The following is a 15672-nucleotide window of genomic DNA, read 5'->3' on the forward strand; positions in this document are numbered from 1 at the left end:
TTCAATGAAAATAAATGCACAGAATTAGTTGTTGCTACTTTCATGAGCACATACAATTGTAGTGTTGAAGTGTGAATACCTTTGGTTATCTGTCAAAGAGTCAAGATTTTTAATGCTGAGCGATGAAGCCAGATGCATACCATACACTAGGGAGAACAAAACCTGGAAAGGATGGCTTGAATTGTGACCAAAAAGATGATTTCCTAAAAAATTACTTTGTTAACTAACAGTTTAAAAAGTCAATCATTTGTTCATTTTACAAAATAAACTATCCTCAAAACTGATTGCTTACAAAGCTTAAAACTTAGCTGCCAGAAGAACTTCTTTATCAGTGTTAATATCTATTAAACTACTAAGACCATCATCTTTTTAAAAGATCTGAAGCATTTCTGTAGGAGTCTCATAACACTTGCAGAGCACTGACTTTTTCTGACCCCATCAAACTGAAGTTAAAGAAAATCTGTGCTCTCTAATTAAGCTTTCCCCAGTGAAAAAAAAGAAAGAAAAAAAAAATCTCTGAAAGCTACAGACAGAAAACCTATTTGACAAGTCATGTCCATTGTTAGTACTGCCCACAAACATGCATGTTGATTTTAAAAAAATCAGCCAATTTTAGGCTTTGCTTGTTCTTCTAATCTATAAAAATAGATGAGTACCAACGGGAACCAACACAATGTGCAAAAGCATTTTTCTGCATAAAGCGAGAAGAACAGGGCTATAATACAGTTAAAAATTAACCTATAGCAAAGTATTCCTATAAAGCCTAGAACTGGGTGTATCAGATTCCAAGCCTATATGAAATTAGAGGCATTTCCCAAGACTGAACAGCATATGATTGTAGTTTAACTTTTCAAATAGATCACACTAACTGCACAGATAACCCGGACCATATTTAGTCTTACCCAGCTGAACATTTAGTTCAACTCCAACCCAGATTCCAGCTGAAAAATCCACCGTTCCAACGTATCTCACCGTGCCCATCTTATTACTTCCAACACAGACTTGTTCACCCACTGCTACCCAGCTAGGCAAGACGTGGGCTTGATCTGCAGAAGCACCTTCTTCACAGTCAGAACCATCCAAGTGGTCCTTCCCAATAAAATCATCTACGGAAGTATCAGGGTAAGTCTCATGGTCTGAAGTCTCTTTTACCAGTACAGAACACAAAGGGCTTTCCATAGCGTCTGCAGAGCCCAGCTGGCCCACACACATGCTCTGCTCCTTGTCAGCGCCTCGGGGTAACTCCGAGGAACTCGCTCCATTAGAGGACACAAGAGAACACGACTGCGGAGCTGTCGAATGGTCAAAATCCTTGCCATCTTCGACGCCCATGAACTCTGTAAAGGAGTGATCTTCCAGAATGTCTGTCACGTGCTCAACTGTTGCTTCACGCGCTGAAAATTCAATTGTATGACAAGTACTTTTGCCATGTGAGGAACTTAAAGCTGAAAGCGATCCAGCTCTGGGTAACTGCTCAGAGTCTCTGTCAGTGGCATCGAGGGACAGTGATACTTGTTCTGTTAAGGCACTGTTTTCTTTCAGTGGTAACACAGGTAACTTTTCTCTCGCTAACTCCTTTTCTGACTCTCGACATTCCTTGTTCAAAGAAGATCTTACATCATGTGCAAGAGATGATCCCGAGGGATCATTAGAGTCCTGCTCCTTCATGTGACTGGCTAGCTGGTCTGTGCTATCACTACAGGGAACAAGCATGTCAGACAGAGTAGCGTTAGAGGCACTGTGGGAAAAGTAGCCACTAGTAATACTGCTAGTGGTGGGGCTGCGGGATACCTCTTTCTCAAGAACACGTGAACTCATGAAGTCTGATTTAGAAGAAAACCATTCCCTGTTCTCCAGGCTAGCATTGTAAACACTGAAGTCAGCAAACTCCTCTGGTACGTAAGGCCGGAAATTTTGAAAACTTTGCGGGCTTATCAGCTTCTTATTAATGGCCTCCAACTCACTGTCTTCCTCCTCAGAGTCCTGCAAAAGAAGAGAGAGTTGCATGGGATTAGGAACCTACGACAGTTAAGTTTTCAAAATAAAGAAACTTTCCTTGATTTTTTCCTGTCTGAATGTGGAGAAATATACACCTTTAATATTCTTTAATTGAAGAATGGAAGACAACTCTGAAAAGAGGTGCTGGGAACATATCATGTCTACACTGAGCTATTCAATTTTTATAAAATAAAAGATGAATTCTAAATAGTTCAGCAAATATAAAGCAATAAAGTTTGGCATAAGGAAAGCTCATAACATGAAGAAGTCCCTTGTAGTTTGTTTTTTTCAAAATATTACAAACTCTAGTGTTTTATCAAATATGGTGGGTTTAAGATATTATATGAACTCCAAACTGATAAGCATTTCATGAAGGAAAGATTTCTAGTGGATACTAGCTAAACATTCACTTGAAACCAAAAGGCATTGTCTTAACAGAGTTCTTTGTTTCTCCTTCGAATCATGCAAGATTCCTTGTTTGGCTGAAAAAAAAAAAAATCTCAGTATACACAGGGTCCCTGTTCAGAATCAGGCTGGATAAGAGGTGCTGCAACTGAGAAATGGCTCTACAGACACACAGACATTGGTGACTTCATTAGGAAAAGTCAAACAAGTAACCACATTGCCAGCCCTGTGTCATTTCAGGGTTATCTATCATCATAAACACAAAAACTAAGGTACAGAGAAGCAGTCTTATTACTAGAACGTGGGTTGTGAAGAATGCTGCAAATATGTGGTGAGACATCACCTTGTGACAGGTAAAAGATGCCCCTTGTGGGGACAAAAAATATTTCCTTTCAAAGCTCCTCTTGAGCTTCCCAATTGGGGAATTCCAGAACAAAGCAATTTCAGAGTTCTTCAAATTCCTGTGGATGTAAAGTATGGGGGAAAAAGAAGGAAGCTACCTTGTACTGCTCAGGCTATTGGTAGAAGTAAAGATAAAATCCTTGAAAAACCAGTAAAGAAACTGCAGCCGCTTCCTTGCGAAGTAACAGAAAGACCATAATGAAAAACAGACTTAAGAACTGGTAACAGTAAGAACATGCCAGCAAAAACTAAGGAGAGAAAACTATACATCTAGATTTCACAATAGCAGCAAGTAAGCAAGAACATAAAGCAGTTTCCCTACACCTGCTTTGTAACAAACACACTGTGTAGTTAAAAGAATCTGAATTTTCAGATCCCTAAATTACAGCTCTCAAGTAACCTCAATGACGCTAGTTCCCATTTTACTAATTTAAAAACCAGTAATACGTTAGTGGTTGTATCACTGGTGCTTCAATTTTCATCACCTGCTAGGAGGATTTGCTCTTAGCCACAGCCCCCTTAGACGTGTTAATTACAGGCAGTATTCGAATACACTCAATATGAAAACACTGCATCTCACCTTAACATATTCCACTGTATGCATGTACTATATAGAGTGTGCCCTTACATCATGCTGTTTTGAAATAGTTGTGATATTAAGCACATGTGGAAGTACTGTCTGAAATTTTACGTTGAATGCTCTATTTCAAGCCAATTGATCCAAAATATCTTTTAACTGCTTTTTTTTTTTCTTCCCTTGACAGATGTGTTTTGAATATTCAAGAAAAGTTAAGAACAGATCCCAGAGAAACATGAGAAAAAACCCAAACATCATTATTAAGCCAACTTAGATGCAGAACATTAATCTAGTTAAAATTACTAGCTTCCTGTATGTTTAGTCACGTTATTTCTACAGCATTTTTTACATGCTGTAAGATGCAAGTGAGCATCATACCTGAAGCGACACCAATCATCCAGTGATTAATTAAGAGTATGAGGCTCTGTACCTTGGAGCAATCATTTATGGTATTGATTAATAGTGTGAAAACTTTACTATGAATCAGATAGAGAGGAGTAGACAGCTGAAGTTTCATGCAGAGCCGTGACACTGTCCTAGTGTAATCTCTGAACTCGTTCTGAAAGCACTATTAATTCAAATGTGTGAAATTTCTACTCCAGCCTAGTTAAAACATAGACTTGCTCCCGCTCTGAAAAATGTGGGGTAGCCTGGGAAGCCTACATCTTATAAAGGCTTCCTTCCTAAAGTGATAAAAAAACCCAGAAGCCATCATTTGATAAACCTGACACCATAAGATGGCAGGGCCACGCAAAGTAGCCGACTCAACCTCCTCCTAACTGGTGGCTGCTAGTTCTTGCCTGCCTCCCCAGTACCCACTCAAGTGTCTGTAAGGTGATCAGACAGGGGAGTAGATCCAAATGAAATATAAGTCTATGGTAGTCTAGACATCAGCTGGATGGATCAGTTCCCTTGATCTGATTTACTATGCAATCAAACGAAAAGCCATGTTGATGCGAGGAAGAAGTCAGTGCAAGGGTAGGAGCAAGCAGTTGAGAACTGAAAGAACAGCTCTTTCCAGGGCCCTGTTGGCTACAGCAGGTTTACAGTGTTCAGTGAATTAGTTCCATTTTAATTGGAAAAGCCTGGTGCAGGATGTTGCGCTTTTCTAGCTCTGAAAGCTTCTGCTTATCTTTGGAAAACAGCACAGGCAAATGCCTGGGTTAATTCAGGGCATGCATGGGGTGGGACCCTGTTATTACTCAAGGGATTAAAACTGCCCTGAAGCTGCTATGGAAAATTTTGTCACAATTTAGTTTCCAAAGGATGTTTTTCAACCCACTAGAAGACTTTGTCTTCCAAATACCTTTATGCTATTTGGATCAGTGACTCAGTGTGAGTCAGCATGCCAGCTATCTTATGGAAAATTAACATGATTGAGAATAAAACAGCTGCTACCCAAAAACAGCAACCAAGCTTCAAATATATATACCAGAACACTCAGGATACTTTGGCGTACAACAAAATAGCATTAGAAATCTAGAACGGATTTCTTTAATGGCTTGGCTATATGTTAGGAATGAAAATAACTGTTGACTAGGAAGAATCCATCACTAGCACTTTGTGGTACAAGAGGCCTACAATACTTACGGGAAATAATTTGAAGGTTCTGAATTTCAAATCTAAAGCTCTGATTAAAGCGAGTATTTACAGCCATGTTCCACAGCCCAAAAACCAAGTCCATCATACAGCAGAAACGATGATACACCTTTTGTTGAAGCAGCAGTGAAAAAAGGGTTTGGCAAGTGAAGATTAAAATAAAAGCCCTCCACCTCAATTCACTGCCTGAATTATGATCAAGACAGGCTACAGGTTAATTAAGAGCGGCAGTCTTATTTTAGTCATATTACTTCCACATCAGGCAATAAGAAGCTTTTTATAGTGTACCCACACCTAAATGCATGGTTACTTACACCAAATGGGATCATTCCATTTACTCTGGGGTATAGTCACAAAATCTGGGTAACATACAAGGTATATTAGAGTGACAACAACATGGTTCACTAAACCACCCTTTACTTGATCATTTGTGCCCTGTAAAAACTAAAGCCTCCCCTCTCCCACCCACCCCACAAGACAAATCACATATGAATACTAAAAAAAAAAAAAAAAAAAAAACCAAAACACCAAAAAAACCCACCACAATGAACCAAAACCCAAAACAAAACAAAAAACCCAAAATGCAAAAACCCAACTGAGTTAGTTCCAGTGACAGAATGCATTTGCAAGCCAGGCAAGCAACTGTTCGTTATAACCATTAGTTACAATCACTCACAAGTGATTATATCCACATTACACCTTTTTTCTGCTGCAGTAGCGTAAGTGCCTTAAGCCCACCACCAAATGGCCCTAAGCCCACCACCAGGCCTCATAACAGAAACTGGTACAAAACTTACAATCTTTTCCTCATGTATGCTATTGCTTTCTACAGGCATGCTGCTGGCATTACTTCCTGAAGGCACAACACAGCCAGCGCAATGCACCCGAGATGAAGGCATGCTCTGCAAAGGTTAAGACACACAACACATCACACAAACCACAACTCTGACCACAGCGTTAAATGCATGCAAGTTAAAAAGGCATTAACACATGACGGACGTGAAACACCCACGCTGGCCACTTATACATCAAAATTCAAGTTAATATGTAGAGAGAGTCATGCGCTCTTCCCCACAGAATTTTAGGTTGAGGAATAAAGGTCAGAATTATAACCACCCTAGAACACTGTTTCACAGAATTACATTTCATCTATGAAAAGACACACCAACATCTTGCTGGAGAAAAGAAAAATGCAGGTTACTGTTACTTCAAAATAGAACAGAAGTACCCTGTAAAGGAGAATACTTAACAAGAAGTGAAAAAAACCTCCCAGTGTTTCAGGTAAAAAAAACCAAACACCAAAACCTCACCACATATAAAGAACAGCCTGATTAATTCTACCAGATAATTACAGAATTCTATAGCAACAGATGCATGCTGCAAACAATTTGCCAAGTACACAAAAATCACTCCATCTCCTTTAAAAAACAGGTGGTTTTCAAAGATTACCTCTTGACTAAGCAGAGGTCGGCTTTCCAGGGGGGTCTTCCTTTTATGTTCCTCTTTCACTGGCATTAAGGGCTTGAAAAACTTTGGTGGCTGAGGAGAAAATGCTTTAAAAGGGCTGGCCATTAAAGCATGGGAATTCTCTGCTACAACACCTAGGTAAAAAAGCAAAAATACTGTATTTCAGTTCTTCATATCTTGACTGCAAGAGTATAATTCAAAATAACTGAAGGTTAAGCCACGCATTTGGCAAGTTGCTGGCTACAGAAAAATGTCAATATTTTAGTATTCAACCACTGGCCCAAGCATGAGATAATGCAGAACTCGATGAGGGGAGATTATGTCCCTCAGAGAGGTCTGGAAACAGAAGGAAAGAAGAGAATTGCAGTACGTGCCCCCTCCATTCTGAGGTTCCAATATTTCTCCTTTTCATCTCAGTCAAAAAAACAGTGAGAAATGTCCTTGAAACTGGAACTGACAGCTCTTTGTTTCCTGTGCCTCACCTGACCTCTGCCCACAACACTGCAATTCTGTCCTGGAACCAGGCAGCAATCCTGCATGACCAGGATCATCAAAAATGAAATTATAGGCAAGGAAGCAATGAATAAACTCTCAGTTCCACTTTATTGCAGCAGTTATCTCTACCTGTATTGCCTGATCAAGAAGAGCATATTAAAATTTGACCTGAAGAAAATAAGGCACCTGTGACACACTGACATGGCAGAGCAAATATCCAAATCATGTAAAGAACCTGCAAAAGGACCCTTCCCACTTTAACAAAAGCATCTTCATTTTCAAATTCATAAACCAACAGCAGCTCCTTTTTGTTTCTTTTATTTTGTTTTTTTCTTCTACTATTTTGATTCACATTTAGCTTGTTCTTCTGTCCTCCTCTTGGTCTTTTGGACACCCCCAACTTCCCATCCTTTCCTGGATATCTTCGTGCATTTCTCCCTTTCTGCCCTACTTCCAGATTATGTTTAGCTGCTAAAGCAAGAAGCTGGATAACGCATTTAGTAAAAAAAGAGCACTGAGAATTTAATTTTCAGTTTAATGCAGTGATTAAAAAGCCACAAACACTGTCATTACGTATATACTTTCAAGCCTCACCACTGCCATCTTTGCTCTTGCGAGGCGACTCCCTGGGTAAAGTACCATAGCATGATACATCTTGATAACTGGAAGAACAGTCAGATATATCTAGGGGACTTTCACACCAACCCTAAGAAACAAAAATACATAAATATGCATGCTGATACAGGCAAACATGTAAAAATTAATAGGTAAACTCAAAGGTAGGATTTTTTTTTTTTTAAATAAACTGAAGGAATGTCAAGTTATGATTTAAGACAATTTTCTGCCTCACACAAATGGATTGTTTAGAAGCGAATTAGCTTTTCAGTGAAGTACATTAAGTTTTGCTGTAACTTTCCCCTTCTTAAATTATCAGTTTCTACAATTCTAATATGAAGAGCAGAGAAGGACAAGAAGGTTTCATTCAAAATAATATGTAATTAGTGCAGCATTTTGAAGATATATTATGTAAATACAACATTAAAAATACTGTTTTCCTATTTTTTTTAATTCTCAAATATATCTTTCTTCAAGGAGGGGGCAAAAATCTGAGAATGTGCACCATTTATTGTCACATTTACATACCTTATCATCTTCATCACAGGCAGAAAGATCTAGTCGGCTACAGGATACCTACAGAACACCAACAGGCAGAATGACAAAATGCCTTCCTTTTATTTATAAAACATAATGCCTTGAGGAAACACTGTCATCATGTAGTCCTAACAACTGTTCTGTTACCTCTTTTCAGATAAGATTATTTATAAGGACAGCTATGTTTGTACTCTCTGAGTGGGTGATAGGAGAACACATAAAATGCACCCAAAACGGAAATTATCCCTTACACTATGAAAAAAGTTAGAGGGACTTTGAAGTAAAAGTAATCTAAATCAGGGCAGCTGTCATCATAAACTACTTCAGAAATGAATATCCTTATAAAAGGAGAAGAATTTCGACAAACCTTCCCACTTTTCTGTCAAGTTTGTTATCTCCTAGGATGGACAGTTGTGGGGATGGGTTTTGAGTGATTCATTTTGATTCATGACAACTTTCCTACAGGTTGGTTAGTCCTACCTCAGGACAATCATTACCATATCACATTGTGCAAGCATTACATCAGCACACAAACAGCACCCCCTTGCCCCATTAGTACTAATTTACCAGAGGATAAAGGGTCCTTACATTGTGGACGTTTGGAGTGCTGATGCTTCTGCGGATGTTTCTCGCTTTGGTGGAGAGTGCCTCTTTGACTGTGACTGCCTGCATAAAGAAAAGAACACACTGAAAACAACGCCGTGGTCTCCTCATGAGACATGATCAAGCAGGATAGAAACTTTTTTCAGTATGGCCAACAACAGCAAACAGGACTTGCATTTACAAATCTTAATTCGCATGCAAAACCACCAGAATTTGCATCTGAAATTCATTCTTTGGCTTTTGCTTGTTCAGGTTCTGAGTACCATTGCCAGCTATAGTTACTAGACCCACCACTACTGGAATTCTGTATTTCACAGAAGTAATTTAGTCTTACATCTACCTGTCCAATGTTCTCTGGAAAAAAAACCAACCCAAATTAAAAAACAAGCAACACTTAATATTTTTAAAAGATCAACCATCTCTACTTGAATTCTCATAATCCAGTTCAAAACATGCAAGAAGTGCCTTTTCCTTGCCTGTCTTAGTCGTTCAAGGCTCAAAATGTTCTCCACTTGCAGCACACCACGTGTGTACTTTTCAATGTACGTTTCACCATCAGATGTGCCCTCATTCTCACTCCTTGCGGCCATCAGCGCTAAGGTCTCGCGATCCTCAATTTCTTCTGTAGCCTAAATTACAAGTTACACTACTGAAGTTTTTAAAAATTAAAGCCTATTGTTTTTAATGTATTGATTCACTTCTTTAGACCATCTCAATCCAGAAATTAATTTGAATCGGTAATCCTTAACTTAATCAGTAATCCTAACTGTAATCAATGATCCAGGACTTTACAATACAGATGTAAATGATGCTGAACTAAGAAGAGGTCATGCTTTGAGAAGTTTTGCACATTTGCTGTAGTCAATGTACTTCTAGAAATAATGCATATATAACCTGAGATCGCATATGTTAAGGGTTAACTAATGACAACTTCCTAGGCAAGTAAATGCAACTTCCTTCCTAAATCTTAAATATGCTGTGTGATTTCCCTAGAGTTTAAAATTTAAGTACCACCGCACAAAAGTGACAATTACATGGTGACAAGACTATTTATATTTTATTTTGTCCAGTTTGTTTACCTTTAAAATAAATTTTATAGTACATTTACAATTTGTTCAAGCCTTTTCCTATAAAAAGCAGTTTCTATTCCTGTGAACTCATTCTCCCAGCTATTCTGTTTTCACTAACCTGAACATTCCTCTGAGTACTCTCTATATTCTCCCTGTAGACACTAATGTGATTTCAAAAATAGCTCTACTACAAGAACTCAGTTAAACACAGTAGAAGAGAAAATAAAATCCCCACAGTTTTCAACTGTTTAAAGATAAACATGATTTCACCACTGAACTTCAGTATATACACTTTGGCAAGCTGCCTCACATCAGCAAAGCAGGACATTTACTTTCCAATCAGTATCACGCACTGCAGTAGATCATTCTGTTCCTTTCAGTGAATTTGCCAGAGAAATATGGTGTAATTTACCTTTGGTATATTGGATACTATTTCATAGGTCACTCCACAGGCGTAATATATATTTTTCAAGGATATTCTCCTTTTCAGGCTCTGGGTAAAACTCTAGAAACAAAGTAAATGTCAATTATTGTTTTGATAATGATTATTTATGGCATTCTAAGAAATAAAAGGTTGCAATGCAAAAAATTATTTTACCACAAAAGCACATTTTTCAGGACTCTAAGTTCCTTTTTAGCATTAATGATCCTTTAAGTACTCTTTACAGCCCTGTACTCAGTATACAATGCTACTAAGTTCAATCAGTAACATTTTCCTCCCATTTTGCACTTATGCTCTATCCTCGTGTAGTAACTTGTAACTGAGAAACTGTGGCTGTAAGAAGTCTCTAATGTACGGATACCAACATTTCTCATTTTTCCAGCCACCTGTTCAACAGGTAGAAAATTCCATTTGCAATAGCAAAGCATAACTCTGCTTTCTAGCCGTAACTGAAATCGTAACCAGAGTTTTCACTGTTGTCATCACAAGCTTTGCATGCTTCACTGTCAGGTTAGTTAGCACATCACTAACTGTAAACTTAACTTTCATCTAATAAGGGATTTTAGACAAACGAAACTAGCAAAGGACAATATGCCAAGAGGCATGGAATCCTGCTGCTTAGCAAGTTGCTTAGTAGTACAACAGCTGTTTTGTGCTTTTCCCCCCCATTGCACCGCAAAATCTGAAGCAATTCTGAAATACACTCTTGGTCTCAGTCACCCGGGAAACAGTAAGGAACATAATTTCAGAGAGCACCTCATTGTCTAAACCAATGAAGCAGCAAAGCAAAGGGAACAGCAACCACTTTTGTGGCCGAAGTAAACTCCCTATCCAAGATCATCACATACAAGTGGGTAAAGAATGTATACATTTGTGTAATGCTGGGAAACAAGCCTAGTTAGTAATTAACCAAGAAAGCAGCAGAGAGAAAGAAAACAGATATATTGTGTTTACGCTAAACATTTGAAGATGCTTTCAGGAATAGAGTGGCTACACTGACCCTATATTAGATAAGCTGCAAACTTCTCTGAATCAAAGAACATTGAGTTGTATAGACAAGAAGGTGAACTCCTTTTTTGTTACAGAAGTAGCACCTCTTACACTCTGAACCAAATCAGGTTGAAAAATGGACAGTTCAGAGGGATATACCAGAAGAGCACAGCTTCACTGCAACCTATAATGATCATATTTTTCATTTGTCTTTCATAAGAATTGGAGGGACCAAACTTACGTAAAATGAAGCAAGCAACTAAGAAAACACATTCATAAAATTAGGGATGTCAAACAAAGTTAATAATAATAAAATAATATATTAACTTCTTACCTGCTTGTTATAAATATTGGCTGCAATCCTTTTGCGTAATACCAGTTCCATTGCAGCAGGGTGGCTGAGCTGCACAGTAGTCTTCACTATCAAGTAAATTCTCTCATTTTGAGGAGTTACCCTATTCAGGTGCACTGAATCATGGACAGAAGAGTCCCAAGCAGCAGTGGCTGAAACCTATACAGACAAATTAAGTGGAGGAGGGAAAGGGAAATCAAAGATTCAACTACTCTAACAACAGGTATCATTTGCAATGATTTAACATGAAGTAAAACAATTTTTTAATGAGAGAAAAATAAGCATCGTTGAACAAAGCGGAGTCAAACCTACTTTTCATAGTAAGGAATTTATCAGAAGCAGCATAAAAGATGTGTTAAGATATTGGGGAAAACAATTGTGAACACAATCCCTGCACTGTGCAAACCCTGCCCCGAAAGGAAGTCTTCACACAGCTGGAGACAGAAAGGAAAGCAGAAGCAAGACTGGAGGAAGGACTACAAATCCTATTGCAACTGTATTAGGAGTTTATTAAATTCAATGTCAAATCTTCCATCTGTGTTGGATTAGGTTATAACAGCCCATACAGAATTAACATGCTCCCATCCTGCAGAACATCTTTTTCCTTCCGCCTGCCTCCTCCCCAGATTTGGCGTCCCATTTATTCTGGAAATGGTCTCTTAAGCAATGGCCTGAGTTGGCATAGAATGTGGAAGAAATTAGTTAATAAATTCCAAAATGGATTCAGAACTATTCATTTCCAACAATACCCAAACTTTATATTTAAAAAAGTAATTATGTACTACAAAGGAAAAAGTTTTATTTAAATATTAAGATTTGCCCAGTGTGCACAATAAATGAAGTGGTTTTCTCTGAAGAATCAAGAGCCTGCACGAGGAATGATGACGGGATGAGGAAAGAAGAAAAAGGGATTTTGAGTCAGGCAGCTGAATTATTCTTTTGTCAAGAAGACCTAACACTTGCCACCTCTGAGTAAAGGCAAAAGAGCTAACAAGTCATATCCTTTCAAATTCTAAATAAATAGGCCAGAAAATGAAGGAAGTACTACATACAGATGGTACTTCTAAGAGAAAAAGATAATGATTAAATACATACAAGTAGAAAATAAAACATAAGAAGAAAGTGTTAACATAAGCTGCAGTTGTCAAGAAGGAGGCTTGCTAACAATTTACCTCATCATCACTGTGTTTTATGATCGGCAGATAAAAGAACGGACTCCCATGCTCCTTTGGTAGTATTGAGTTAACTCCTGATGCGTGGGGACCTATAAGTTGTTCATTGGCACTGAGGTCATCAGCTAATGAAACAAATGTGCAAAGAATGAAATAGTTTTATACCAAAGGATATTAATATATAGAGGCAAAGTTGTAATACAAAGTTGTAATACAGTCCTACCCATATTTCACAATACATTTAATCCTAATTAATCTTATTACTATGCAGTATTTTGAAGACTATTTTGGCATACAAAAGAAGGGAAGTAAAACCAGGCTAAGACTCAGCCTGAACACATTCTCACATAATCTAAATGGAATTCAAAACTATTTCTAGGTATTTATAACATTAACTTACCCAGCCAGAAAATTTCTGATTTATCCACCTGTCAGCCTAACCAGCTTATCTCTTATTAAATCACTTCTGATGTATCAGGAAATCTTTAAATTGAGAACAGCAGTTCTGGCTACATTAGGTTTTTAGCTAAACAAAACAAAAAAAAGTTGTGCAATGATCCATCAATCTGTTTAAATGATCTTCTGTTTGCTAATCTCTGATGATAATGAAAAAACAAGTAACAACATTCCTTGTGTGCACAGATAAAGGAAAGAGCATATATCATTTTCCAAAATCAGCTTCTAAAGCAGGTATTAATGTATTGCCTATATAAACATGTCTGGTCGCCCACTGCAGTGCTGAATGACAAGGCCTGTGGATCCTCCTCTGCTTTATGTCCAAGTTTACACTTACAGACTTGCTTCCTAAACAGCCCTTAAACATGGTGTTAACTCTAGTCTCTTGTTGCTTACAGTGTGTATCTGTGTCTTAAGAATATATATCAATAGTCTTCTCACATGTAAAATTAAATACCTTCAAAGGGAGAACGTTCAGATTCTCTAACAAAATGCTCATTATAGTCCTAACACACTCTTCATTAAACCAGCTGTTTAACACACTATAGATGCCTGAGTGGAAGGAGGTCTGAAAGCGTTGGGAGATTATCCATCAGTGCTTTAATGACATGTGGATTTGTACATCAAAACATTTACAGGATTTTCTTATCTGCTGTTCAATTTAAACTAAGCTTGCTCTCTTACACTATTTTCTGTTGCACAGCCTATCCCTGTACTCCTATGTTCCCCAATTTTTATTTTAAAATAGTTGTGCTTAATTATTCCAACGTACAGAATCAGAAGAAAAACATTTTACAAGCCATATCAGACAGTGCCATTGCCATGACTTGTTTGATTTCTTACACATTTCAGATTCATTCTTCCATTTATCAACTTATTGATCCAAACTAATCCCCTCCACCTAGGTTTCTTAACCTGCTGTTACAACATACCATTCAAATCAAGGAAGAGGACGGGTATATGTGTTTCCATTCCTGCAGGTGGAATCCTGAAACAAAATAAAGTGCTGTCAACACTCATACCTAAGCTAATTTGGGCAAACAGATGTCCATGTAAGATTCACTGCTGTAACCAATGACTAAAGCAGTCAACGTTTTGATGGCTAATCTGAATGCCTATGTTGTACAGACAGTATTTTGTTTACTACACATGCAGCTAAATGTAGTGCTTTGCCAAAACTTAATTCACACCACACAGCACATTTCAGTTGCTGTGAGGATGAGTTTTAAACATCCTGTTCTGTTTCTTATAAAGTTAACTGGTTGTAGTCATCTCATACATAAAGGTTAGCAACCTTTCAAACAACTGTATTATGTAACTACTGGCAAGGCATAGTCTTTGTAGCAATAAATACACTTTTAGCTGTACGACCACAGCATGCTTCAGGTGGATAAGGGGAAAAAATGGCGAGGAAAGAGTATCACTACATCATTCACCCAGTGAAGAAGAGACATTAGGTATTATCAGAGACATCAGTGTACACTTGATTAGAGCAGTATTTCTTGTCCACGCTTTCCCAAATCTAACATGTTGCATTCCTCATTTTTGCATGTCAGTTCCAATGATCTTAGTTAAAACACAAATTTAAATTAAAAGGGAAATATATTAGAAATTCAAGTGAAACAGAAAAGAACACATCCTTTGAAGTCAGAATTTCTTCCCTCCCCACCCCGTATCAGTGAAATTATCACATGTTCTACCATTCATTTTTGAACCACTCCTTTTCTGAAAGGAGTCAAACTACAGGATAACTTTCTCAGAATTTTGTAAAATTGTAAAACACTATGTTAAATTCAAAAGTGACTTTCAAACCTTGAATGTTATGTCAAAGCTACTTTATGTAATATGTTAGCTAAGTGAACCTTTCTTACATTCAAACCAGCACCTGACCTTCTAGCCTTATGCCAGCTGAGTATAATTTGTAGTATTGCAGGAAAATGTAGAAAGCTCTAAAGCATCCTCAGATTTTTACCTTGTAGTGTGCAATGTTCATGTAGAAAAAGCTAACCACTCCAATGGTTTTTCTGAACATACCAATTTGCAGGGGCACCGGGAATTCCACTGCCTGGTGCTGGAACAAACACTGCATTCCTCTCTTCCGTCAGCCCTACCCACTGTTCAACGAGACGGGCTTCTCTTTCTATATCATCCTCAGATTTTTCTACAGTGAAAGAGATTAGTATTATGCATGAAATACATTTTTCATGGTATAGGGAATAAAGTACTTATGACAGGGACTTTAAGCTTCAAACCTTGTTTATTGCTGATCTTTTGAATCTGCTCATCTAAGTATTCTCTGCGTTTTATCAGTGCATCAGACCACCTTTCTCGTACACAGTTTAAATCTTCTTCCTAACATGGAAAGAGAAAAATAAAGTTATTGGGCTATGTCGTTAAGGTTAAAGGGCAGTGGATTTCATGATAATTTCATCAGAATTGATATTAAACAGCTTGCATGATGCAGAAAACTTTTTTCCCCACATGACATGCAC

The 15672-nt window shown here is 37.8% G+C and overlaps 1 protein-coding gene across 5 annotated transcripts in view; it reads right to left on the reverse strand.

The window, feature by feature from the left end:
- KIF13A (kinesin family member 13A) overlaps positions 1 to 15672 on the reverse strand; it is a 116357-nt gene that overhangs the window by 2837 nt on the left and 97848 nt on the right. For 2 of the 5 annotated variants that reach the window (XM_069809181.1, XM_069809180.1), the window contains 13 exons: positions 15433 to 15532; positions 15215 to 15341; positions 14113 to 14168; positions 12725 to 12849; positions 11535 to 11711; positions 10181 to 10273; positions 9175 to 9327; positions 8684 to 8761; positions 8087 to 8134; positions 7538 to 7649; positions 6431 to 6582; positions 5779 to 5883; positions 903 to 1983 (listed from right to left, as the gene is read on the reverse strand). In XM_069809181.1, the coding sequence (XP_069665282.1) occupies positions 903 to 1983; positions 5779 to 5883; positions 6431 to 6582; positions 7538 to 7649; positions 8087 to 8134; positions 8684 to 8761; positions 9175 to 9327; positions 10181 to 10273; positions 11535 to 11711; positions 12725 to 12849; positions 14113 to 14168; positions 15215 to 15341; positions 15433 to 15532 (2407 nt within the window). Of the gene's footprint in view, positions 1 to 902; positions 1984 to 5778; positions 5884 to 6430; positions 6583 to 7537; positions 7650 to 8086; positions 8135 to 8683; positions 8762 to 9174; positions 9328 to 10180; positions 10274 to 11534; positions 11712 to 12724; positions 12850 to 14112; positions 14169 to 15214; positions 15342 to 15432; positions 15533 to 15672 lie in introns of those variants that run through there. The other 3 variants (XM_069809184.1, XM_069809182.1, XM_069809183.1) reach the window with 2 other exon arrangements.

The sequence above is a fragment of the Haliaeetus albicilla genome, chromosome 21 (genome assembly GCF_947461875.1).
Source record: "Haliaeetus albicilla chromosome 21, bHalAlb1.1, whole genome shotgun sequence".
Lineage (NCBI taxonomy): Eukaryota > Metazoa > Chordata > Aves > Accipitriformes > Accipitridae > Haliaeetus > Haliaeetus albicilla.